The following is a 19,545-nucleotide window of genomic DNA, read 5'->3' on the forward strand; positions in this document are numbered from 1 at the left end:
CTCTGTCCTAACTCTGGATTTTCCTGCCCACTCATGGAATGGGAATTGATGCGTACGCTGAGATTTCCTGGAAAAGAAGCCAGTTTCATTGGGAAAGCGAATCTCATTTGTTGAACTTTCAAAACGAAGGAATTTCTACTAGACCAAAAACTAGTAGAACATATGCACAAATATTTAATTACAATTACAAATATACTACCTCAATAAGTATCATATTACATTGATTCTCTGTTATTGTATTTAAAAAAGAACCAAAAAAGTATTAATTTATTTTCATTTGAAATAAACCCCAATTGGTTACAACATTTGGTTACAGTGTTGCATGTCCAACCGTTTTAGCATTTAAGCACTTAAGTTCTACAAGTGTGCATGCTGAATGTCTGTGTTATTTTTATCATGGTATGTCAAGAACAACACAATGTGCATCTGTATTTTCCTTCTGCTGCTCGGTGATCCATTATACAGACTCTAGAGCGTCCCTTGCGTAACAAGACCCGCTCAATCGATCTCGCGTTACTTGATGACGTCCGCCATTGCTTGTGTTTAATTTGACCGAGCGTATTAAGAAGATGTTTTTCTCTTCAACTCTGCGCTCTGCCGTGTCTAATGCGGTAGGTTAATTTTATATATGTTGTAAGCAGATTATTCCTGAGGTAGATGAAGGAATTGCATATTAATTATCATGTAAAGCGACGTTGACATCTGTGCAAGGACATGAAGCTAGTGCGCTAACAGCTAATAATGAGGCCAGACTGTGTTTATATAGACACTCTTTACAACTGTGATGTATTTGAATAACTTATCATAAAAAAATTATGTTTTTTAGAAGTTGTTTCTGTTCGCCCAGATAGGTTGAGTAATCAGTAACTAAAAAAAATAAAATAATAAATTATAATAACTAATTCAATATTGATATTAAAACAGCATTTAAGAATGATTTCTGAAGGATCATGCTACACTTAATACTGTAGTAATGATGCTGAAAATTCAACATTACATCACAGGAATAAATTATATTTTAAAGTATATTAAAATAGAAAATGGTTGTTTTAAATGTCAAAATATTAGTTTTTTTCTTAATCTGTATTTCTGTTCAAACAAATGCAGTCTTGATGAGCAGAAGAGACTTCTTTAAAAACATTACAGATCTTACTGACCCCAAACTTTTGAACAGCAGTGTATATATATTGCAATGACTAATGTAACTAATGCAGCATACACAAAAAATAAAGCATTATAGACCATAAGCACTGCATACTTAGTGCATAAGATATTATATATTTATATTTAGTCATTTATCAGACGCTTTTATCCAAAGTGACTTACAAAAGTGGAAAACAGGAGCAATCATTTGTAGTATTAAAACAAATACTATCAGATCCAAAACTAAAAGCTAAATCTGTATAAATACTGGGCACATTAAAAAAAAAAAAAATCAAATAAAAATGACAAATGCATACAACAAAATTAAAAAAGTTAACATTTAAAAGAAAAACTAAAGCTAAAACAATTCAAAATATTAAAGAACAAAAGGTAAAAGAGTATCAAACATAGGTATAAAGGCCTACAGTGAATATTTCTAAAATAAAAAAAACAAACACAGTTGTGGTTCCCATAGATATATCTATCATTATTATTATTGTTATTCATTATCTAGGATTATTGCATACAATATACAAAAGGGATGTGTTGGTTTAGCAATTAGTAAAAAAAATACATAAGAAAATCTTTTCTTTGTATTTCTTCTTCAGGCGAGGCACGTCCGCAGTTTGCACCAGACTTCGGCCCGAGCTGGAGCAGGAGGAATCTTTGTGGTGAGACTTTACTTTAAATGTGTTTATTGCAGCATTTGCACTGATATGCATGAGACACTTCATATTCAGTAATATGAAATCGAGCTAAATAATTACACTATTGTTTTCTGTAGAGCATTTTTATTGCTGAGTTTGTTTCATAAGTGGCAAACTCTGCAGCGTTGACACTTGACTCGGGCTGAATTCCGACTCTATTGACTTTTAATAGTTGAATTAAGCTTGTTTCATAGTTTGATGAACTTTACTCAGTTATTGAACTGAAATGAATCAACAGTGAATTGATTATGACACTATTGTCTTATCAGAGCTGCTTTATTTTTTATATATAATTAAAGAAATTTTCTTGTTTAACAGTGATGCTGCTGTAAACATCTGTGTTGTATAAAGCACACATACGCAGCCTAAACCAGAAGGACACATTATTATTTTAAAGCTCTTGTTTTTGTAGCATGGTTTGATCTGCTTTCATTATTCCAGCACAGAGATACACCGGCCAACAACCCAGAGACTCCATTTGAGTTCACCCCAGAAAACCTGAAGGTGAGAGAAATCTAACCGCATATTATTTAAATTTTTGATATCATAATAAGTAATCCATTTTTGCTGTAATTGCACTATTTCACGTCTGTATTCCACAGGTAAGATCAAATATGTCTTGCTGTGGTCTGATATGTTGAATAAAGCTCATAGCTGTGTGTTTGTTATCTCTGGTCTGTAACAGAGAGTTGATGCCATCATTAATAATTACCCAGAGGGACACAAGGCGGCTGCCACTATTCCTGTGCTGGATTTGGCTCAGAGGCAGCACGGGTGGCTTCCTATTTCAGCTATGAACAAGGTGATATGCACATGCAGTGATTTTAAATGATTTAATAGTGTATACATTTATTTGAGTTATTCTATTAGCTATGAACAGTGTTAGTTAGTTAGTGTTATTGATATTCTATTATAGTTTTTCTTAATGTTTTTGTATTTTCTATTTTAACCTAATTTTGTACATTTTTAGTGCTTCTATTGTGTTTGTCACTTTTATTAGTTTTTGTTTCTTAAATGTGTATATAGATTTAATAAAAATGTATTTATTTGATATTTTAGTTATAGTTTAGTTATTTATTTTGGTTTTAGCTAAATGAAAATAATTTATATATAAATATATATATATATACACATTTTATTTCAGATAATGTTTATTTCAAGTTTATTTATTTATCTTTACTGCAATAATTGAGTTATTATCTGATAATTACAAATTAGTGGACGAAGTCATGGAAACTTTTTTTAATCCTATTAATAACCATAGTTAAAATGTGGAAAATTCAATAAGAGTGACATGCAAATTTTAATTTTAGTTGATACTTTCTGTTTTGATTTGATACAATGTTTTTGACTTTGTGAAGTGTTTTGTGCACAGCAGTATGTTTAAATCACCCAGGCTTCATGAAACACGTGGCATTTATAACATTTATGTATATAAAACACTAAATTCTTGCACTTCTGGTTAGATGCTAACTGCATTTCATTAGCTCTGTACTTGTACTCTGCATAATGACAATAAAGTTGAATCTAATCTAATTTCCATACTGTAAAGTATCAAACCTGCTATAGATAATCAGCATTTTACGTATTCAGTAATTTGTGGATATGTTGTCATAAAGAGTTTGAAACAAACCCTGTACCATGATTTAATGGTTTATTTTTTATTCAAACAGAAGCTTGTACAAAGTGCTAGCCATTCCTCCAGAGGTGCAAAATATAATCAATACTATATACAAAAATATATTTGTTCAAATGTGACGGTGAATGTCCTGTTATTTTATAACATGTTCAAATATTGAGTTTCTCATATTTTTGATGGAAAGCTATGGTCCTCCTAAAAGCATTCGTGTCTGATGTGATTTCTGATTTCTCCTGCAGGTGGCAGAGATCCTGGGCGTTGCTCCGATGAGAGTTTATGAAGTAGCCACTTTCTACACCATGTTCCTCCGTCAGCCGGTGGGAAAGTACCACATCCAGATCTGCACCACGACGCCCTGCATGCTCTGCGACTCCGACAGCATCCTGGAGGCCATCCAGAACAAACTGGGTGAGCGAGAACCGTTTCCAGCTCTCGATTCGCACGCCACCAATAAACACACTCACTGTATAAACAAGCCAAAGCCAGGCTGCTAAGAGATGTGAATATTTGAAGATGCTGGGTTAACACACTTAGGGATTGCAATAATCTCTTTCTCAGAACAATTTGTTTTAGAAGCAGAAACAAAATCAGAAGCTAAAATGCAGAGTTATTATTTAATATTTACTCACCCTCATGTTATTCCAAGTCATGACTTTTTTCCTGTCAAACATGTTTTTTTTTCTTCATAGCAAAATATTCTTTCAATTATCTTCTTTGGTGTTCCATACAGTGCTATTTCAGTATCATTGATATACTATTGTAATTAATATTTGTTTCTTCAAACTCGAAATTATGAGAATGAGAAATTATGCCTTGTCAACTAGTTGAAATCAAATTTGATAATACAAATATAATATATATATATATATATATATATATACATTTAAATGTCCTTTTTCTTAAAGTTACACCTAAGTAATAACTATGCATTTAATTTTTAGCCCCAAAAAAGTCTCACATCAGGTATTAAAGTTGGTGAGACCACAACAGATAAATTATTCATATAAAAATTAATATTTTAAAATGGATTTAATTTTTATATTCTCTGTTTGCACTTTAATTTTAGATTTAAATCATTTTTATTATTATTGTTTTAAATGTCTATATAGTATTTACTCTATATCTTTATTAATCTTCATCTTAGTTTCTTCAAACAAAAAATTACTAGAAATGATGCATTGGCAGCTGAAAAAATTATATATATGTATATATTAGTAGTAATATAATAAAAATATAAAATAATTGAATGATATACACATCATACTATTAAAGTTCAAGTTTCTTGTATTTTCATTTATTTGATTTGAATGGTTATTCTCCTTTCAGGTATCAAAGTTGGCGAGACCACGGCAGATCAGTTATTCACGCTAACAGAAGTCGAATGTCTCGGGGCTTGTGTGAACGCACCAATGGTCCAAATCAACGATAACTATTATGTGAGTATGATCACAAAGCTTGTTGTGAATGTGTGCTGATGCCAGGTTTAATCTGACCTCTAGAGGAGGCAGTTTCTCTGTGTTTGTACCTGTGCTGAGAGAGGCTTAAAGGACGTGTTCATCTGGACATATGTGATTTAAAGAATCAAGAAATCATTATCTTCTGATTGGCTGATAATCGTCCAGACACGCTTTATGACTGGAGAACGTATAAACAAATAAACTTTGCATACTGTAAGTGTAAAAATAATAGTGCTACTATTAATTATTATTATTATTACTATACATCATCAGTTAATAATGTTGATAGTGTTGAGTGTATTAATATTGCTTTCTGATTTACTGTAGTTTATTTTAATATTCAAAAAGTCAAAACAGAATGCAAAACATAAAATAACTAAATATACTTGTACAAATTACAATACGGATTATTATTATTAACCACCATGAAATATTAATATAATATTCATAATGCATGTTTTTGTTGTATTCTAATATTTAATTGTCTAATTTGTCAAAAAAGTATGCAGACACAACAAAAATAACTAATTATAATTATACAATTAAAAATTATTATAAAACATCATCTAAAAACTAGTGCATAGTTTTTTTTGCTGTATTGTAATTTATTTGAATTGTCAAAAAGTTGAGAAAGAATGCATAATGTACAAACAAAAGAGTTTTGCATAAATGTAAGTGTATAAAAAAAAAATATATATATATATATATGCATATTTTTTTGTATTCTAATTGTCAAATCTGTCAAAAGAATGCAGACATAGAAAGAACAAAATATTGTACTTATAAAGCTAATAATTATTTTTTATTTGATTTTTTTCTTCATTTTAGTTGTCCAAAATAATTAATAAAAACCCTTATCAGTGGATTTCTCGCTAGAGGAGAGATTGTCTTTATAACCCGCCTCATGTTTAAATCAAGATTCATTTACTAATTAGATCTCCCTCCTTTTCAGTGGTGAATATTCCTTGGGTTGTGTTTGTTTAAAGATATTTAACCCCTTTTAGGAACATCTCTGCAAATCTAAAGCCTTTATATTCTTTATGCAAAATATCACTCATGTCTTTGATTTTGGTGAAATATGACCTAGACGTGTTCACTGAATTCACAAGCTCATTTATCTCTTTAAGACGGAGATCATAGAATAAGATATAATCAACGGAGTCTCCATTAATCAGTGTTTCCTGTACTTCCTTCTCTTATTTTGGTTTGTAGGAGGATCTTAAACCATCAGACATCGAGCAGATTATTGATGAGCTGAAGGCAGACAGAATTCCTCCTCCTGGACCCAGGTACATAAATCTCCCTCCTTTTAATATTACTTCCTGATAAATGCCATTTTAATGTAATTTTAAAGTAGCTATTGCATTTATTGTCAGATTCCTTCCTTGTCTCACAAATTGCAAATATAAGTCTATCTATGATTTAATTTTAAATGCAAATTCACTGAAGTTCAACAGTGAACTGATTCATAATTTGTAATCACTCAAAAAGTCAGTGCATGGTATTTTCATGTATTAAAATGTTTTATATATTTAATGTGTGATAAATTGATGTTTAGGATTTATGCAATGCTCTGTTATATTAGTGATACAGTGCATACAGTATAAATTAATAAAATTATTGCAATTATAAGCAATGTAGACTTAATTATTTCAAACTAGATTTTGCATTGCATTTTACTTCTTACATTAAATTAAGTCCCAATTGGTTATAATGATTCCTTTGAAAATTATAATTATATTATTTCAGAGTAAATACATAAATATTAAGCTCAAATTCTCCTCTGCTCACCACGGCTGTATTTATTTGATCAATAATACAGTAAAAATTAAATATTGTGGAATAATATTAACATTTAAAATAACTGTTTTCTATTGTAATATATTGAAAAATGTAATTTATTTCTGTGATGTGCAGCTGTATTTTCAGCATCATTACTTCAGTCTTCAGTGTCACATGATCTTCAGAAATCAGAATAATATGCTGCTCCGTTATTATTGGTGCTCAATGAACAGTATTTATTAGAAATGTTTTGTAACATTAGAAATGCCTTTACTGTCTTTTAATCAATTTAATGCACCCTTGCTTAAAGTATTGCTATTATATATATATATAAAAAAAATTTTTTTTTTTATAAATATAAAGGTATATGTTTTTGCTATTTTTAGTCTTATTACTTGGTAATGGTGTATCCTATAATGTCAGACCATCTTTCTATTAATTTTATCTATCTTTGAAGACTTTAAAGAGCAGCAGGGAGAATTGTATGTGAAAGCAATTCACCTTCTTTGGTGATATATTTCGATCTTTTTCAGAAAATGTGCCAAGCCAAATGCTTGGTTTATCTGGTTCTGAGTCAAGTACAGTTTGGTTGTGATGTCATGGGAGTTTTGGGGACATTCACAGACACAAGCTGTTAGTTGTAAGAGCCCGATGGTGAGCTCATAGACACCTAATGTTATCTTTAGAAGAGAAATAAATAATCGGGCGAACATTTTACATCTAAAAAACATCATCATTTAGAAGTAAAAGGCTATTTCGTATACTATTCTGTCTGTTTTTATTGGTGGGGTTCACTCAAGACGTCCACTGCTGTGATTGGCTAACACTTCACTTATTAAAATAACAGATGGATGCTGCTGTCATCTGAAAACAACATGTGTCATTTGGGTTAAAAACATTTAAATACTCAGTTTATATCAAACGGTCTGGAACAGAAAAGTTGATAAAAGCATGTTTACTCACATTTCTGTGCTGTAACATTACTGCTGGATCCACTCTAGTCAGACTATAGACAACGGTACCCATAATAATTGGTGATTCTGTCTACACTGGATGAGGCACAGATTGACGTAACAAATCCCAGACACTAAACTGATGTCCCAATCTGCTTTTGACGCACATTCATGACGCAACAACACTTGCATCTGACCTAGATATGTTAAAATCACAAGGAAGGCAATTCAAAGACTATTATTTTTCACAACTTGCACTACACAGTCAGTGTCTTGTAATCTTGTAATGTCATCTTTATGGTTCTGTTGGAGTTATCCTGTATTTGTATTTCATCTCCTCCTACTACAAGCACGTATCAGTGGGCGGGGCTAAAGGAGGCGGTGCTTAGCCACACTATTATGTCATAAAGTGGCACATTCCAAAACGAATTGTTTCCTGAGCTTGTTTCAGTATAAGCTGTTTTTAGATTAATGAGAAGGTTTTGATTGTACATTGACCTGTTCTGTCAAAAGATCAAGGGATTTTTGATATCTTAGTTCATCAGGTCTCTTCAATGAATCGTTTGGCATGCTAAGAATGTTTTAATTGATAGTAATGATCTTGCTTCCATCAGGAGTGGACGTTTTTCATGCGAGCCTGCCGGAGGTTTAACCTCGCTGACTGAACCTCCTCCTGGACCGGGCTTTGGTGTGAGGCCTGACCTGTAAACGGACCGGCGTGATCTCAAGTCCTTGTAAACCTCAGACATGTTGTGTATGTAAATAAAATATGATCATTAATTATACCCAATAGACTAGTGTGAATTTTATTGTTTATTTTTTTAACGTTGAGACTTGTGAAAAGGTATTGGAGCATTATAGGGGAATACAAAACTATGCACAATAAAGGAATAGTTCATTCCTATTCTTCTAAAATATTTTGTGATACAAAAAAGAGCCATGTTTACATACAAACAGTTTTTCATTTTATTCATGTTTCATTCCAAACAAGTAGTTTATATGCTCTACAGCTAATGGAATATTTCTCAACAAACAATAATCAGCATGTTCGAAGTAAACAAAGACGTAGGCCCTATACATGTACATATTTACAGATTAAGGTATTTGCATGACAAAAAAAAAATCCTGATTAATATGGCATATGATAGATTTATTGAAATATTGGGGTTATGGCATATTCATAAAAATATGCCCAAATGGTTATTAATTCAGGAATATTTTTGTGTCACAGTGAGGGCCTCCACTCCTAATATATACATACAGTAATATGCATATGGCTTAGTCTTCCATTACTTTGTGTATTTGATATAAACAATGCTTTAAAGACCTACATTTTGCCATCCATACAGTATAACCTCATTGACAGTGGCAGATGCAAGATGTATAAACGAGCCACATCAAAAGAGCAAGCATTTCTGAGGCTGTTCCACATGCACTTCTCCATACACAGCCTCACTATTCAGACAAGTTTTTTCCTTACAAAACGGAAATATTACAGTAGTGTGAAATAAATATACTTTAGTACATGATTGCCATAATCATGACAATAATCAAAGACTTTTGAAATATTAACCATTTAATAGGTGTATCAGTACCCCAGGTAGTACCATGATATTTAATTTTTACTGTTAACCTGGAAAGCCATTAGATTCATATTCACAACCAGAAGAGAAAACAACAGTGAAAAAAAAAAAGTTAAATGGTTTTATTAAAGTCATAGTTATTAATTAATATCACTGAATCAACCTAAAATAAATTATACCAGCAAAACAATTTTATGGGTTAAATAGTTATTTGGAAACAATTGCAGGTCACCACTTTTTCCAATACATAAACGATTACGTCACAAATCATAATCATAACCAGTAATGCATAAAAACAAGTTGTAGTTTGATTAAACCAAGACATGCTGCTGCCAAACACTACTTACATGCGAATTTTATGCTTATGCAATTGTATAAATGGTAATATCACAACAATGTATGATACTTTGTTATAACCCAGTCCTACACAAGACAGGTACAGTGCCATATGTCAATGATGTAATCACTTCTCCTGAGCGCTCCTGATTTCATGCAACTGACTCTAGCTGGTCTATGCCATAGGTCTATGCATGTGCGTGCACGTGTCCGTGCGTGTGTCTAGCCAGCGCCCATCCCCCGAACTCTCTCTCTCTCACACACACACACACACACACACACACACACAAAGTTCTCCCTTTTGATTTGAGCTCGTTCTGCGAAGTAACACCAACCCATCCACTGCGCATGCGCCAACTCTCCCTTTTTCCTATATCATGTAAATAATCAACTGCGCCACAACAATAATAACCGCCGAAAGCAAGACAACAGCGTTATCAACGAGCGAAATGAGAATCAGGCACGTGTTCCGAGATCGGCATAACAGAATAAATTACGTTGAATCGCACTCGTCAAATACCTTCTTCTCCTCGCGCCTCTCCGACACAAACGTTCCAGAACTTTCGCGCTCGTGCGCTACAGCGTCGGACGGAAAGGGTGACGTCACAGTGTGCAGCGTCAACCCCCCCCCCCCCCAAACACAGGAAACAATAACGAAAAACCCTCATATAAAAACTCATTCACGACATGAGATAAACAAAAAGTGTATGTTTTTCACTTGTAAAAAAATAATAATATGAATAAATATATAAAACAGATTAAATAAAAAATTATTCACACATCTTAAATGAAAATGAAACTAATATTTACATATAATTTCAGCCCCCCACAACAACGCATTATGTATTTTAGGTACTTGTTTGTTGAAAAACGAATGAAGAAATTATAATGAAGTAATCATTTAAAAATAAATACATGAGTCAAAATGTATTTGATTAAATTAAAAAAGATGAATTGGAAATGGTGTAATGTAATACTAATGTTTATATTGTATGTAAATACATGATTAAATATTGAAATACATAAAATATTAACAGAATAGAGAAGTATTAAACGTACAAGGAAGCGAGCACGAGCGCAGAACGTGGGTCTCGTGGTCCCCGTCCTCCAATGAGCGTCTCCGCGTGCTTGTTTTTTTCGCTGGGGCTTTTAGAGACGGGACCGACGGCGATGTTTTCAAAAGCAGCGCTGAGAGACGTCACACAGCTTCTACTCTCCGACATACACGTTTCTTTTTTTTCTTAAAACCGCCGAATATACGTCCTCTGCTCGTAGGTGAATGACGAACAGGAAGCTGAAGAGCGCTGCGACGGTAAGCGGAAAGTTTCAGCTGTTGTTGTTTTTTTGGTCGTGGTTCGCGACTGAAGAACGAGGAAAACGCGTTGAGTTTTGCTACGTGAGAGATCGCTTAACCGATCAGTCTGTGTGCTAGAACGACAGTAACACATGATTTTCGAGGCTTCTTGTGAACATTGCTAGCTGTGTGCCGTGCGTGCGTCAGTGACAGTCGCGTTTGGTGTGCGTTGTAAGCGGGCGTGAAGCGCTGGAGGCCCCGTATGTCTCCTAAACCCACTGCGGGCTCATTGTCTGCGCGTGAGGGCTGGCGCAGACCGCAGCATGATACTGTATGCTATAGCTTTAAATAATAATCCCGTTTAAATTGGATCTTTTCTGTCAGACACGTTGCATTTATTGTAATTTTGCATTAATTTTCCCCACCCATTATAACTCTTTAAATGCCTCGATCGTGTCTGGCATCAATGCATGGGATGTATGTAAATATATAATTGCGAGGTGTTTGTTATATTGAGCGCGGTTGCAGCTGCGACGTGCATGCAATATTGTATCCATGCATGCATCTCTCTCTCTCTGTCTCTCACTGTGTGTGTGTGGTTTGCACAAAGCTTTATTTGGTGACCGTCCTTCGCGCAGAAACCTTTTGTCTAAAGCACGTACCGAGGGTCTTCAGTTGTTTAGCGACAGACAGAAGCATGTCAAAATGCAACTGCGTTTCTTAGTGTCTTTCATAAAGATTTTTGTGATGACAACGCATTACTACATTGTTTACTATGAGCACAGTTTAATTGACACGAATCAGGCTTTTACTGAGAGGCACCACATCTCACCCACTGGCAAAATATGATCTATATAATATATATGGTTTTAAATATAATATTATGCAAATATGTTTATAAAAATGCTAAATTATATAACATGTATTTGCATTTATAATTGTTTAGTGTAATCTTTTGTTGTTAATTGTTAATTGGCTTTCATTTTATATTGAGAATATTTGTTTTTGGATAATAATTTAATACATTTTTAATGTAAATATTTACATTTGTTTGTAAATATATATTATTTTAATATAAAAATATTTATATATTTTGAAAAGACAGGCCTGTATATTGAAAATATGTTTTTGTTTGCAGGGTGGATCGTAATTCTGCAAGCAGCCATTTAATTAATTTGTGAATAATTAATTATTGTTGAAATTATACCTATGATATATAAATATCTAAAGCTGATTTAAAGGGAAGATATTGCTTACTGTAAAATATAAAAATCTACATTTAAAACGCACTAATAAATGGATTTAAAGTTGTAAAAAACTAAGATTATTAGGGTACATTAACATGAAAATACAATTTTTGGTCTATTTCAGAGATTCACATTAAATTCAATATATTACTTGTGAAATTTTCTAGTAATTTCTGAGTGGAAATTGCTCCTACACCCCCCCCCCCCCCCCAGTGTAGAAAGATTATTGTTGTGGTTATGTAATGATTTAAGCATTTTTGGATGTAGCTTCAAGGTTTTGATTTGACATTTGTTTTTGGGGGAGGACAGATTTGAGATTAATTTTAGCCTGTGAGTTTGCAGTCTAGATCAGATGTTTACGCCCTCGCTCCTTTCGCTTTGTTCTGCACTCACACACTTTCAGAATGACATATTTGGGATTATTATTCAAAGATCCCAGTTTTCCACAGCTGGGCCACCGTCCAAGGAGAGCCTGTGGCTCCTGCTGTTTTTCCATTGACCTTTTTTAAAGTCACAGGGACACATGCAAAAAGGCCCTGTGTAAGAATCTACATTATGACAAATAATAACAGGCTCGTCTCTGTCCAAGCTGCTTCAGGTCTCCAAAAAGCATCTTTTATAGTTATATGGCATGTTTTTTCTTAGATAAAGGATCCGTCAAGAACTGTCAAGGCAACAATCACATATCTCAGCAAAATAACAAACTGCATTTGGCAGGTGAAAAGCGACACAGATTGAGCCAAAATAAAGAGACTGACAATGAAATTGAGTTTAACAGTTCGAAATAATAAACATAATCTCAAAAAGGCAGATTTTCTTAGTTAAGACACTGACACACATTTGTTTTTCTCATTTGGGCCTAGAAGCGAAGTTTGCTGTTATGTCAAAACAGCCATACCTCTCCTCTTTATACCATTTATTTTTTTGAATAATCAATTCATACTATCCTAGTCTTCATAATGTTTTTTAACTTAACGTTCATCCATACACTGATTTATAGCACAGTCAGAACAAAGAATATGCCGCTATGCTGTGCAATAATGTTTGTTTTGAATGTATTATTGGGTGTCAGTTTTAATAATAGTGCCAAACAAATAAAACTATTGAAACTATTGTCAGTGACCAACAACTATATCCGGTTGGCTGATTATTAATAGTGGTATTCTCCTTGTCAATTTCAAATGTCGTTGCCATTCTTGTAAACACAAATATTCTATTTATTAACATCTTTGAATATTTTGCTAGATTTTACATAACATCAGCCACCTTCCACTACTGATAATTGTATTATTGTTTGGTAAAAATCTATATTGGTCAAACAAGCCTTGTAAACACATTCTTGACAACATACATTTTCTAATAATAATAGTATCTGAAATACTGAAATATCTGAAGAGTGTTCATTTACTTTCAGCAATTTTATGCACGCATCTTTTTCCTTAAATTTGATTATTTTCATCAGCATTACCTTTAGTCACAATTCACCTATTGATAATTATTTGATTGATTTTTATTATTTGCCAAAGCAGCCTTGTAAACAAATATTCTTGTCAAAATAAATATTATAATAACAAATGTTTTTTAGTGTATCTGCAAAACTAAGTAGGAAATAAGTATGTTATAATATTTAACTTTAAAGAAGGCAATGTACAACATAATACATCAACAACATGTCTGTCTGCAAGAAATCAGATGTGCACCAACTGGCACTGCACATTTCTCTGCTCTGTTTACAGTCGTGTCCTAGTTTTCCTTTCATTTGCACAGATGAGACTGGAACGCTGCAGCGTTTCTGTCGAGTTCATTCACTGCATGCCGGACGGTTAGAGAAGGCATATTTCTATGAAGCTCCTGCGAGCTGCTTGCATGAGAGGGCGGGACAGAAACGGGTGTGTGACTCACTCTCCTACCCATTAGACGCTGGCCTTTGTGATCTGAACCATTCCCGTGAGAGACCTCTCTCCCTGCTTCACGTTCAAACTGGATGGCATTTTTATTTTGCCGAGCTCTTCTTTTTTCCCACACAGATGCATGGCTTTGATATACGAGGTTTTTAACGCAGACAAAAAGGGCTTTGTGTCTGTCTTCCTGATGTTGACAAAATTCGGCACATTTTATATGGCTGTTTTAGCTTAAATTATATCTGTATTTGGTCCTGTTTTGCGAAATGAAGGCAGCTTATTGTCTGATTAAAGTGGCAAGGTTTGAAATAGGCCCTTGTTAAGAGCTTGTATTTCTCGGGCTGCTTTATCCTGTGTGTTTGAAGAGATTTCAGTATCGCTGACCTCTGGATCCATTTCATATAAGCGCTTGCGAATTTTGCTGTGAACAAATGTAATCCAGCAGCTGTAGTGTTGTGCCTCTTTAATGTTTGTTATTTAATATTTTGGCCAATTTGATCATTCTTACTGCTGCTATTAGTCATCAGTATGGGTTTTGAGAATTATTTGATGTTGATTATTCATATCAAGAAATCAGGGTGAATTATAATTAGGGGTGCACCGAAATTTCGGCCGCCGAAAATTTTCGGCCGAAATGGCATTATCGGTTTCGGGCCGAAATAAAAAAAAAAAACAGCCGAAAACGTAAACCGAAAATGAATGTCACCCGCCCCTCCCATCCGTGAGCAAGCGCTTAGGTTTCACTCACGGTCGAGCTGTTATCACGCGTCTGCCTATCAAAGATTAAACATGTCAAAGGGCTGTCACAATCAAAAAAAGCTTGTCACAAAAGCTGCACAATCGATCGGACCAACCAACACAAGTTTCGAAAACGAAAACGGGGAATCGATTTTAACGGCCTTCTCTCGGAGCGCGTCCAGCTCGTCACTATACGCTCGCAGCGAACGCGCATCACACAGCAACTGCAGGTTCTGACACACACACACACACACACACACACACACACACACGCACACACAGAGCCTATTAGTGCATAATATCAATGTAGCCTTCAGTAATGTTTTTCATTGATGTTATGGCAGTCCACATTGCTGACTTGTGCGCGTCTCAAGCGCCCTCTTTACGTTCGCCCTAATGCCTGTTTAGTTGTCGGTGGATTTGCCTATATTTGGCGTTGAAAAACGGATCAACGCCAAATATAGGCAATTTACTAACGATTCATTGAACACTTTGCCTATGTCTCAAAAATCGAACTGGATTTTTTTTTCACAAAAGTGACAGCCCTATACGAGAGGACACCAAAGTTGCAATATGTAACATTTGTTCTGCAAAAATCTCCAAAATTGTTGATTTTTTTTTGCACAATTTTTAAAAAACTATTTTATTTGATGGAACATAAAACTTGAAGAATAATTATTATTTATATTTATTGTAAAAAATATTTTATGTTTTATGTAACTGTTAATAAAAGTTTGATTATTATATTGTGATTTTTCAATTCAGATCCATTAAATCCAAGCAATATATATATATACGTTTTTAAAAGAAGCCATTTTCGGCTTCAGTTTCGGTTTTCGGCCAAGTGTATCCTAAATTTCCGGTTTCGGCACAGAATTTTCATTTCGGTGCATCACTAATTATAATACAGATACACACTACAGTTCTGAAGTTCAGTGTCTCTTATGCTGACCAAGGCTGCGTTTACTACATAAAAAATACCGTCAAAACAGTGATCCTGTGAAATATGTATTATGATATTTGTAGATGAATACGTTTTAAAGTGAAATTTATTCCTGTGATGAGCAGCTGAATTTTCAGCATCATGAGTCTTCAGTGTCACATAATCTTCAGAAATCAGTATAATATCCTCAAGAAACATTTCTGATTATTATTAGGGCTGCAACTAACGATTATTTTGATAATCGATTAATCGGTTTATGTACTTATATTTTAGTTTTGCCCATTTTCCCCCAAGTAAATCATTAATAAAGGGTATTAATCATTGAGCATAGATTTTTAAGAGATTTGAACCATTTTGCATTGTCATATCCTCATCAAAAATATACCTGGAGTTGTTTTATTGTGTTAGTAATCCTTTGTCGAACTCTTCTGCAATCAGAACACTGACCCATACTCTAGCAAATTTCACAAGGAGATTTCAAATAATGTTTTCACCATGGCAGTCCTTAGAGCTCCTAAAGTAGTTTAACATCCCGAACAAAGCTTATTAAGGAATCTTTCAGAACATATTTTCACGAAGAATAAGGATAAAACAGAATAAAATTGCAGTACATTGTATTTTATAATTTACTGGGCAACAACTTTATAGCTTATGCTGTGAAATTGTAAACAATCCTTCGAAAAAAAGTGCCAATGGCATGAAACTGAGTTCCTGAATGGAACTCACATTTTAAAGTAAAATCCATCAGAAGGTTGTCCAGAAAAAAAAATTGGAACACACACAAAAACCTGCTGTCTGAAAAAGAGCAGTGAATACTTAGAAAAAAAAGTGCATTTCAAATATATTTAAACATTTATCTCTCTCATTCAGTCATAATTAGGCTGCAAGACTGAAATATGAACTGTTAAACAACAAACTGATCACAGAACATGTTTGTAAAGCTTTAAATGTTAACTGTTAAAAAGCAATGTTATCAGCTTTTACGACTAAACATTTGCAAACAACATTGTACTGGAGAATCTGCAAAAATAAAAGTCTTAGGGGCCGTTCACATACCGCGCCTAAAAACACGTGGAAAACGCTAGGCGCGCCGCTTTCTCTTTCTTTCCAAAGCGCTCGGGCAGTTGCCCCCCTGAGGCGTCTGCCTTTGCTAAGCAACCATGACGCGCTCTCTCCTTGAAGACGCGGAAATTTCAGCCAAGGATAAATGGATTTGCAGCTCTAAAAATCGCTTGTAGTAGCTCTGCTACTAAATTTATTTCAAAATGGCAATCCATATACAACTATGTTCAGCTGTTCCTTCATCTTGAAAGTGACGTGACATTCAGCCAAGTACGGTGACCCATACTCAGAATTTGTGCTCTGCATTTAACCCATCCGAAATGCACACACACAGAGCAGTGAACACACACACACACACTGTGAGCACACACCCGGAGCAGTGGGCAGCCATTTATGCTGCGGCGCCCGGGGAGCAGTTGGGGGTTCGATGCCTTGCTCAAGGGCACCTAAGTCGTGGTATTGAAGGTGGAGAGAGAACTGTACATGCACTCACCCCACCCACAATTCCTGCCGGCCCGGGACTCGAACTCACAACCTTTCGATTGGGAGTCCGACTCTCTAACCATTAGGCCACGACTTCTTGACTGAGCTTTCAACGTTGGTACGGGAAAGGATGAAGCTGATTGGTTAGTTCTTGTCACATGACCTGCGGTGCGCTTGCGGCTCTCTGAAAAGTTCAGATGTTTTTAACTCGATGCGGTGCGGAGCTTCCATTATGAGCGCGCATACCGTGCGCCTACATTGGAAATAACGAACTTGAGCGCACAAAAGACGCGATATGTGAACGGCCCCTTAAACAGTTCAGTAGAGCAGAGTTTACAGGTTACTCTTCTTTTTTGAAGGCTCAACGTAAAGTACTCCCACATCCCGCTGAATGCGGCTGAATGCTGCAGAGACGCTGTTCGGGAAGCACGTGACATAAAACGAGGCCAGCTATTGGCTATTCGCTACTTCTCCTGCTGTACTGGCTGAGTAAAACCTCCGGTGGCTCATTACTGCCACACTTTGGTCACCACAGATTTGAAATATGCACGAAATGAGCCGCTTACGGCAAATAAGTTATTTAGCAACTAATCGATGACTAAATTAGTTGACAACTATTTTAATAATCGATTTTAATCGATTAAATCGATTAGTTGTTTCAGCTCTAATTATTATTAATGTTAAAAACAGTTGTGCTGCTTAATATTTTTTTTTTTACTGTATTCTTTGAATAATACATTTCAAAGAATAGCTTTTTTTGATGGAAATCATTTCAATAAATGTAATGCATACTTTATATATTAAATGTTACTGTATATAATAGAATTTCTAATACTGAACACACACATTTGTTGGATTTAACACTTATTTAGCATTTATTGGGCTCACTAAAAATATAAGAACATTTGCTGTACATACATATTCAACACACATTTTCAAATCAATTAGGTGGACACAATATATCTCAAAATCCACATTTATTGGCCAATTAATTGGTCTGGCGGATATATTGGCTTGGATGTGTGTGTATTTTACAGAGAGTTTGTTGCCTAAAATGCTTTTTGGTGTAAATGCATTTTAGCTTTTTAGAGAGGAGAAGACCGGCATTTTTCAACTGCAACACCTACATAATCACAACATCATGCCACACTGGTCACCATGTACTCTTTAGATACCTGCTCTTCTCACCGTGATGCCATCAACATTACAGTTTGCCCTTCAGATCAGTGAACAATCTCATTTACAGCTGCATATGTCACAAATGTCGAACATTTTCCCCTCTAGCATTTCTCTTAAACCACACACATAAATCCTCTTGGTTTCCTCTTTTACGAGTCCCTTATAAAAAACGACCCAAACCGGGAAACCCCCTGTGAAAATCAGTCAAGTTTGATCCTTCACCTTACAAAGGTCAGGCTTTGAAAGCTTCAGCGGGACGTTTGGGTAACGCGTGGCTCTCTGGGCGTGTAGGACTCAGCTGATGCGGTGGATCGAGTCTTTCCTCCCGCTGCTGTTTCCACTACAATGGAAATTCAGAGCATTGAAATACTCTTTACTAGCATTATCTTCTTTTCAGTGACAGACTCCTCTTGTCAAGAACCCTTTTACTTTGTATGGTGATCTTTAATTGATATACGGTTCTTTGGAGATTAAGAAAGCTCTTGATGCTTCATAATGGTATTTTTCAGATGTTTGTATTGGTTTCCTGTTATTCTCAGATTATCTTGCTTGGAAGGACGCTTAGATTTGCACCAGGTCAAATGAATAGTAATAACTTAATGTTAAGTCATTTTTATATTGATTCAGGTCATAGTAGAAAAGCTAGGAGCAAAACATTTCGCAGTGAACTATAAAAAAAACTTGTTGTAAAAACAAAACAAAGATTATTGGAGTATGTTTTACAAGAAAATACTACTACAGTGTTTTACTTCTAAATTACATGTTCAGTTCCTTGACATTTCTTTAATTATTTATGAAATAGACCAATTTGGAGTAGACTTCACAGTTACGTCAAATGCAGCTGCGCATGCATTGTGGTGGCAGAAAAACACGGTGAACAAGTGAAGGGAAATCCATGGAATAAGACAATTTTTTTTTACTGATGTCAAAATCAGAATGCAAATAATTCTTTATTGAACACTGTCATCAAAAACACCATTGGAAGCTAAACGCAGATGTTTAAACGGACCGACTATGGATGAAACCTGCTATGCTTACTTTAATTTTTAAACATACATTGCAATAGCTCTACATAATATTCACATATACAGTTCACAG

The 19,545-nt window shown here is 34.6% G+C and overlaps 2 protein-coding genes across 3 annotated transcripts in view; both read left to right on the top strand.

Annotated features, from left to right (window-relative positions):
• The first annotated feature begins 460 nt into the window (after window positions 1-460).
• LOC132154458 (NADH dehydrogenase [ubiquinone] flavoprotein 2, mitochondrial-like) lies at window positions 461-8,466 on the top strand. Its single transcript, XM_059563021.1, has 8 exons — window positions 461-611; window positions 1,752-1,814; window positions 2,292-2,354; window positions 2,536-2,652; window positions 3,729-3,897; window positions 4,816-4,925; window positions 6,159-6,235; window positions 8,296-8,466. Exons 1-8 carry the CDS (start codon window positions 570-572, stop codon window positions 8,387-8,389), a joined length of 735 nt encoding a protein of 244 aa, XP_059419004.1. The 5' UTR covers window positions 461-569; the 3' UTR covers window positions 8,390-8,466.
• Window positions 8,467-10,789: 2,323 nt separating this feature from the next.
• LOC132154460 (ankyrin repeat domain-containing protein 12-like) overlaps window positions 10,790-19,545 on the top strand; it is a 50,423-nt gene continuing 41,667 nt past the window's right edge. For both annotated transcript variants that reach the window (XM_059563023.1, XM_059563024.1), the window contains exon 1: window positions 10,790-10,912. The gene's annotated coding sequence lies outside the window, so the exon portion shown is untranslated. The remainder of the gene's footprint in view (window positions 10,913-19,545) is intronic.

This window comes from Carassius carassius, chromosome 12 (assembly GCF_963082965.1).
Source record: "Carassius carassius chromosome 12, fCarCar2.1, whole genome shotgun sequence".
Lineage (NCBI taxonomy): Eukaryota > Metazoa > Chordata > Actinopteri > Cypriniformes > Cyprinidae > Carassius > Carassius carassius.

Coding starts and splice junctions, on each gene's coding strand:
- LOC132154458 (XM_059563021.1), top strand. CDS start 570: ATGTTTTTCTCTTCAACTCTGCGCTCTGCCGTGTCTAATGCG. Junction 612..1,751: donor GCTCTGCCGTGTCTAATGCG/GTAGGTTAATTT, acceptor TTTCTTCTTCAG/GCGAGGCACGTCCGCAGTTT. Junction 3,898..4,815: donor GGCCATCCAGAACAAACTGG/GTGAGCGAGAAC, acceptor TTCTCCTTTCAG/GTATCAAAGTTGGCGAGACC.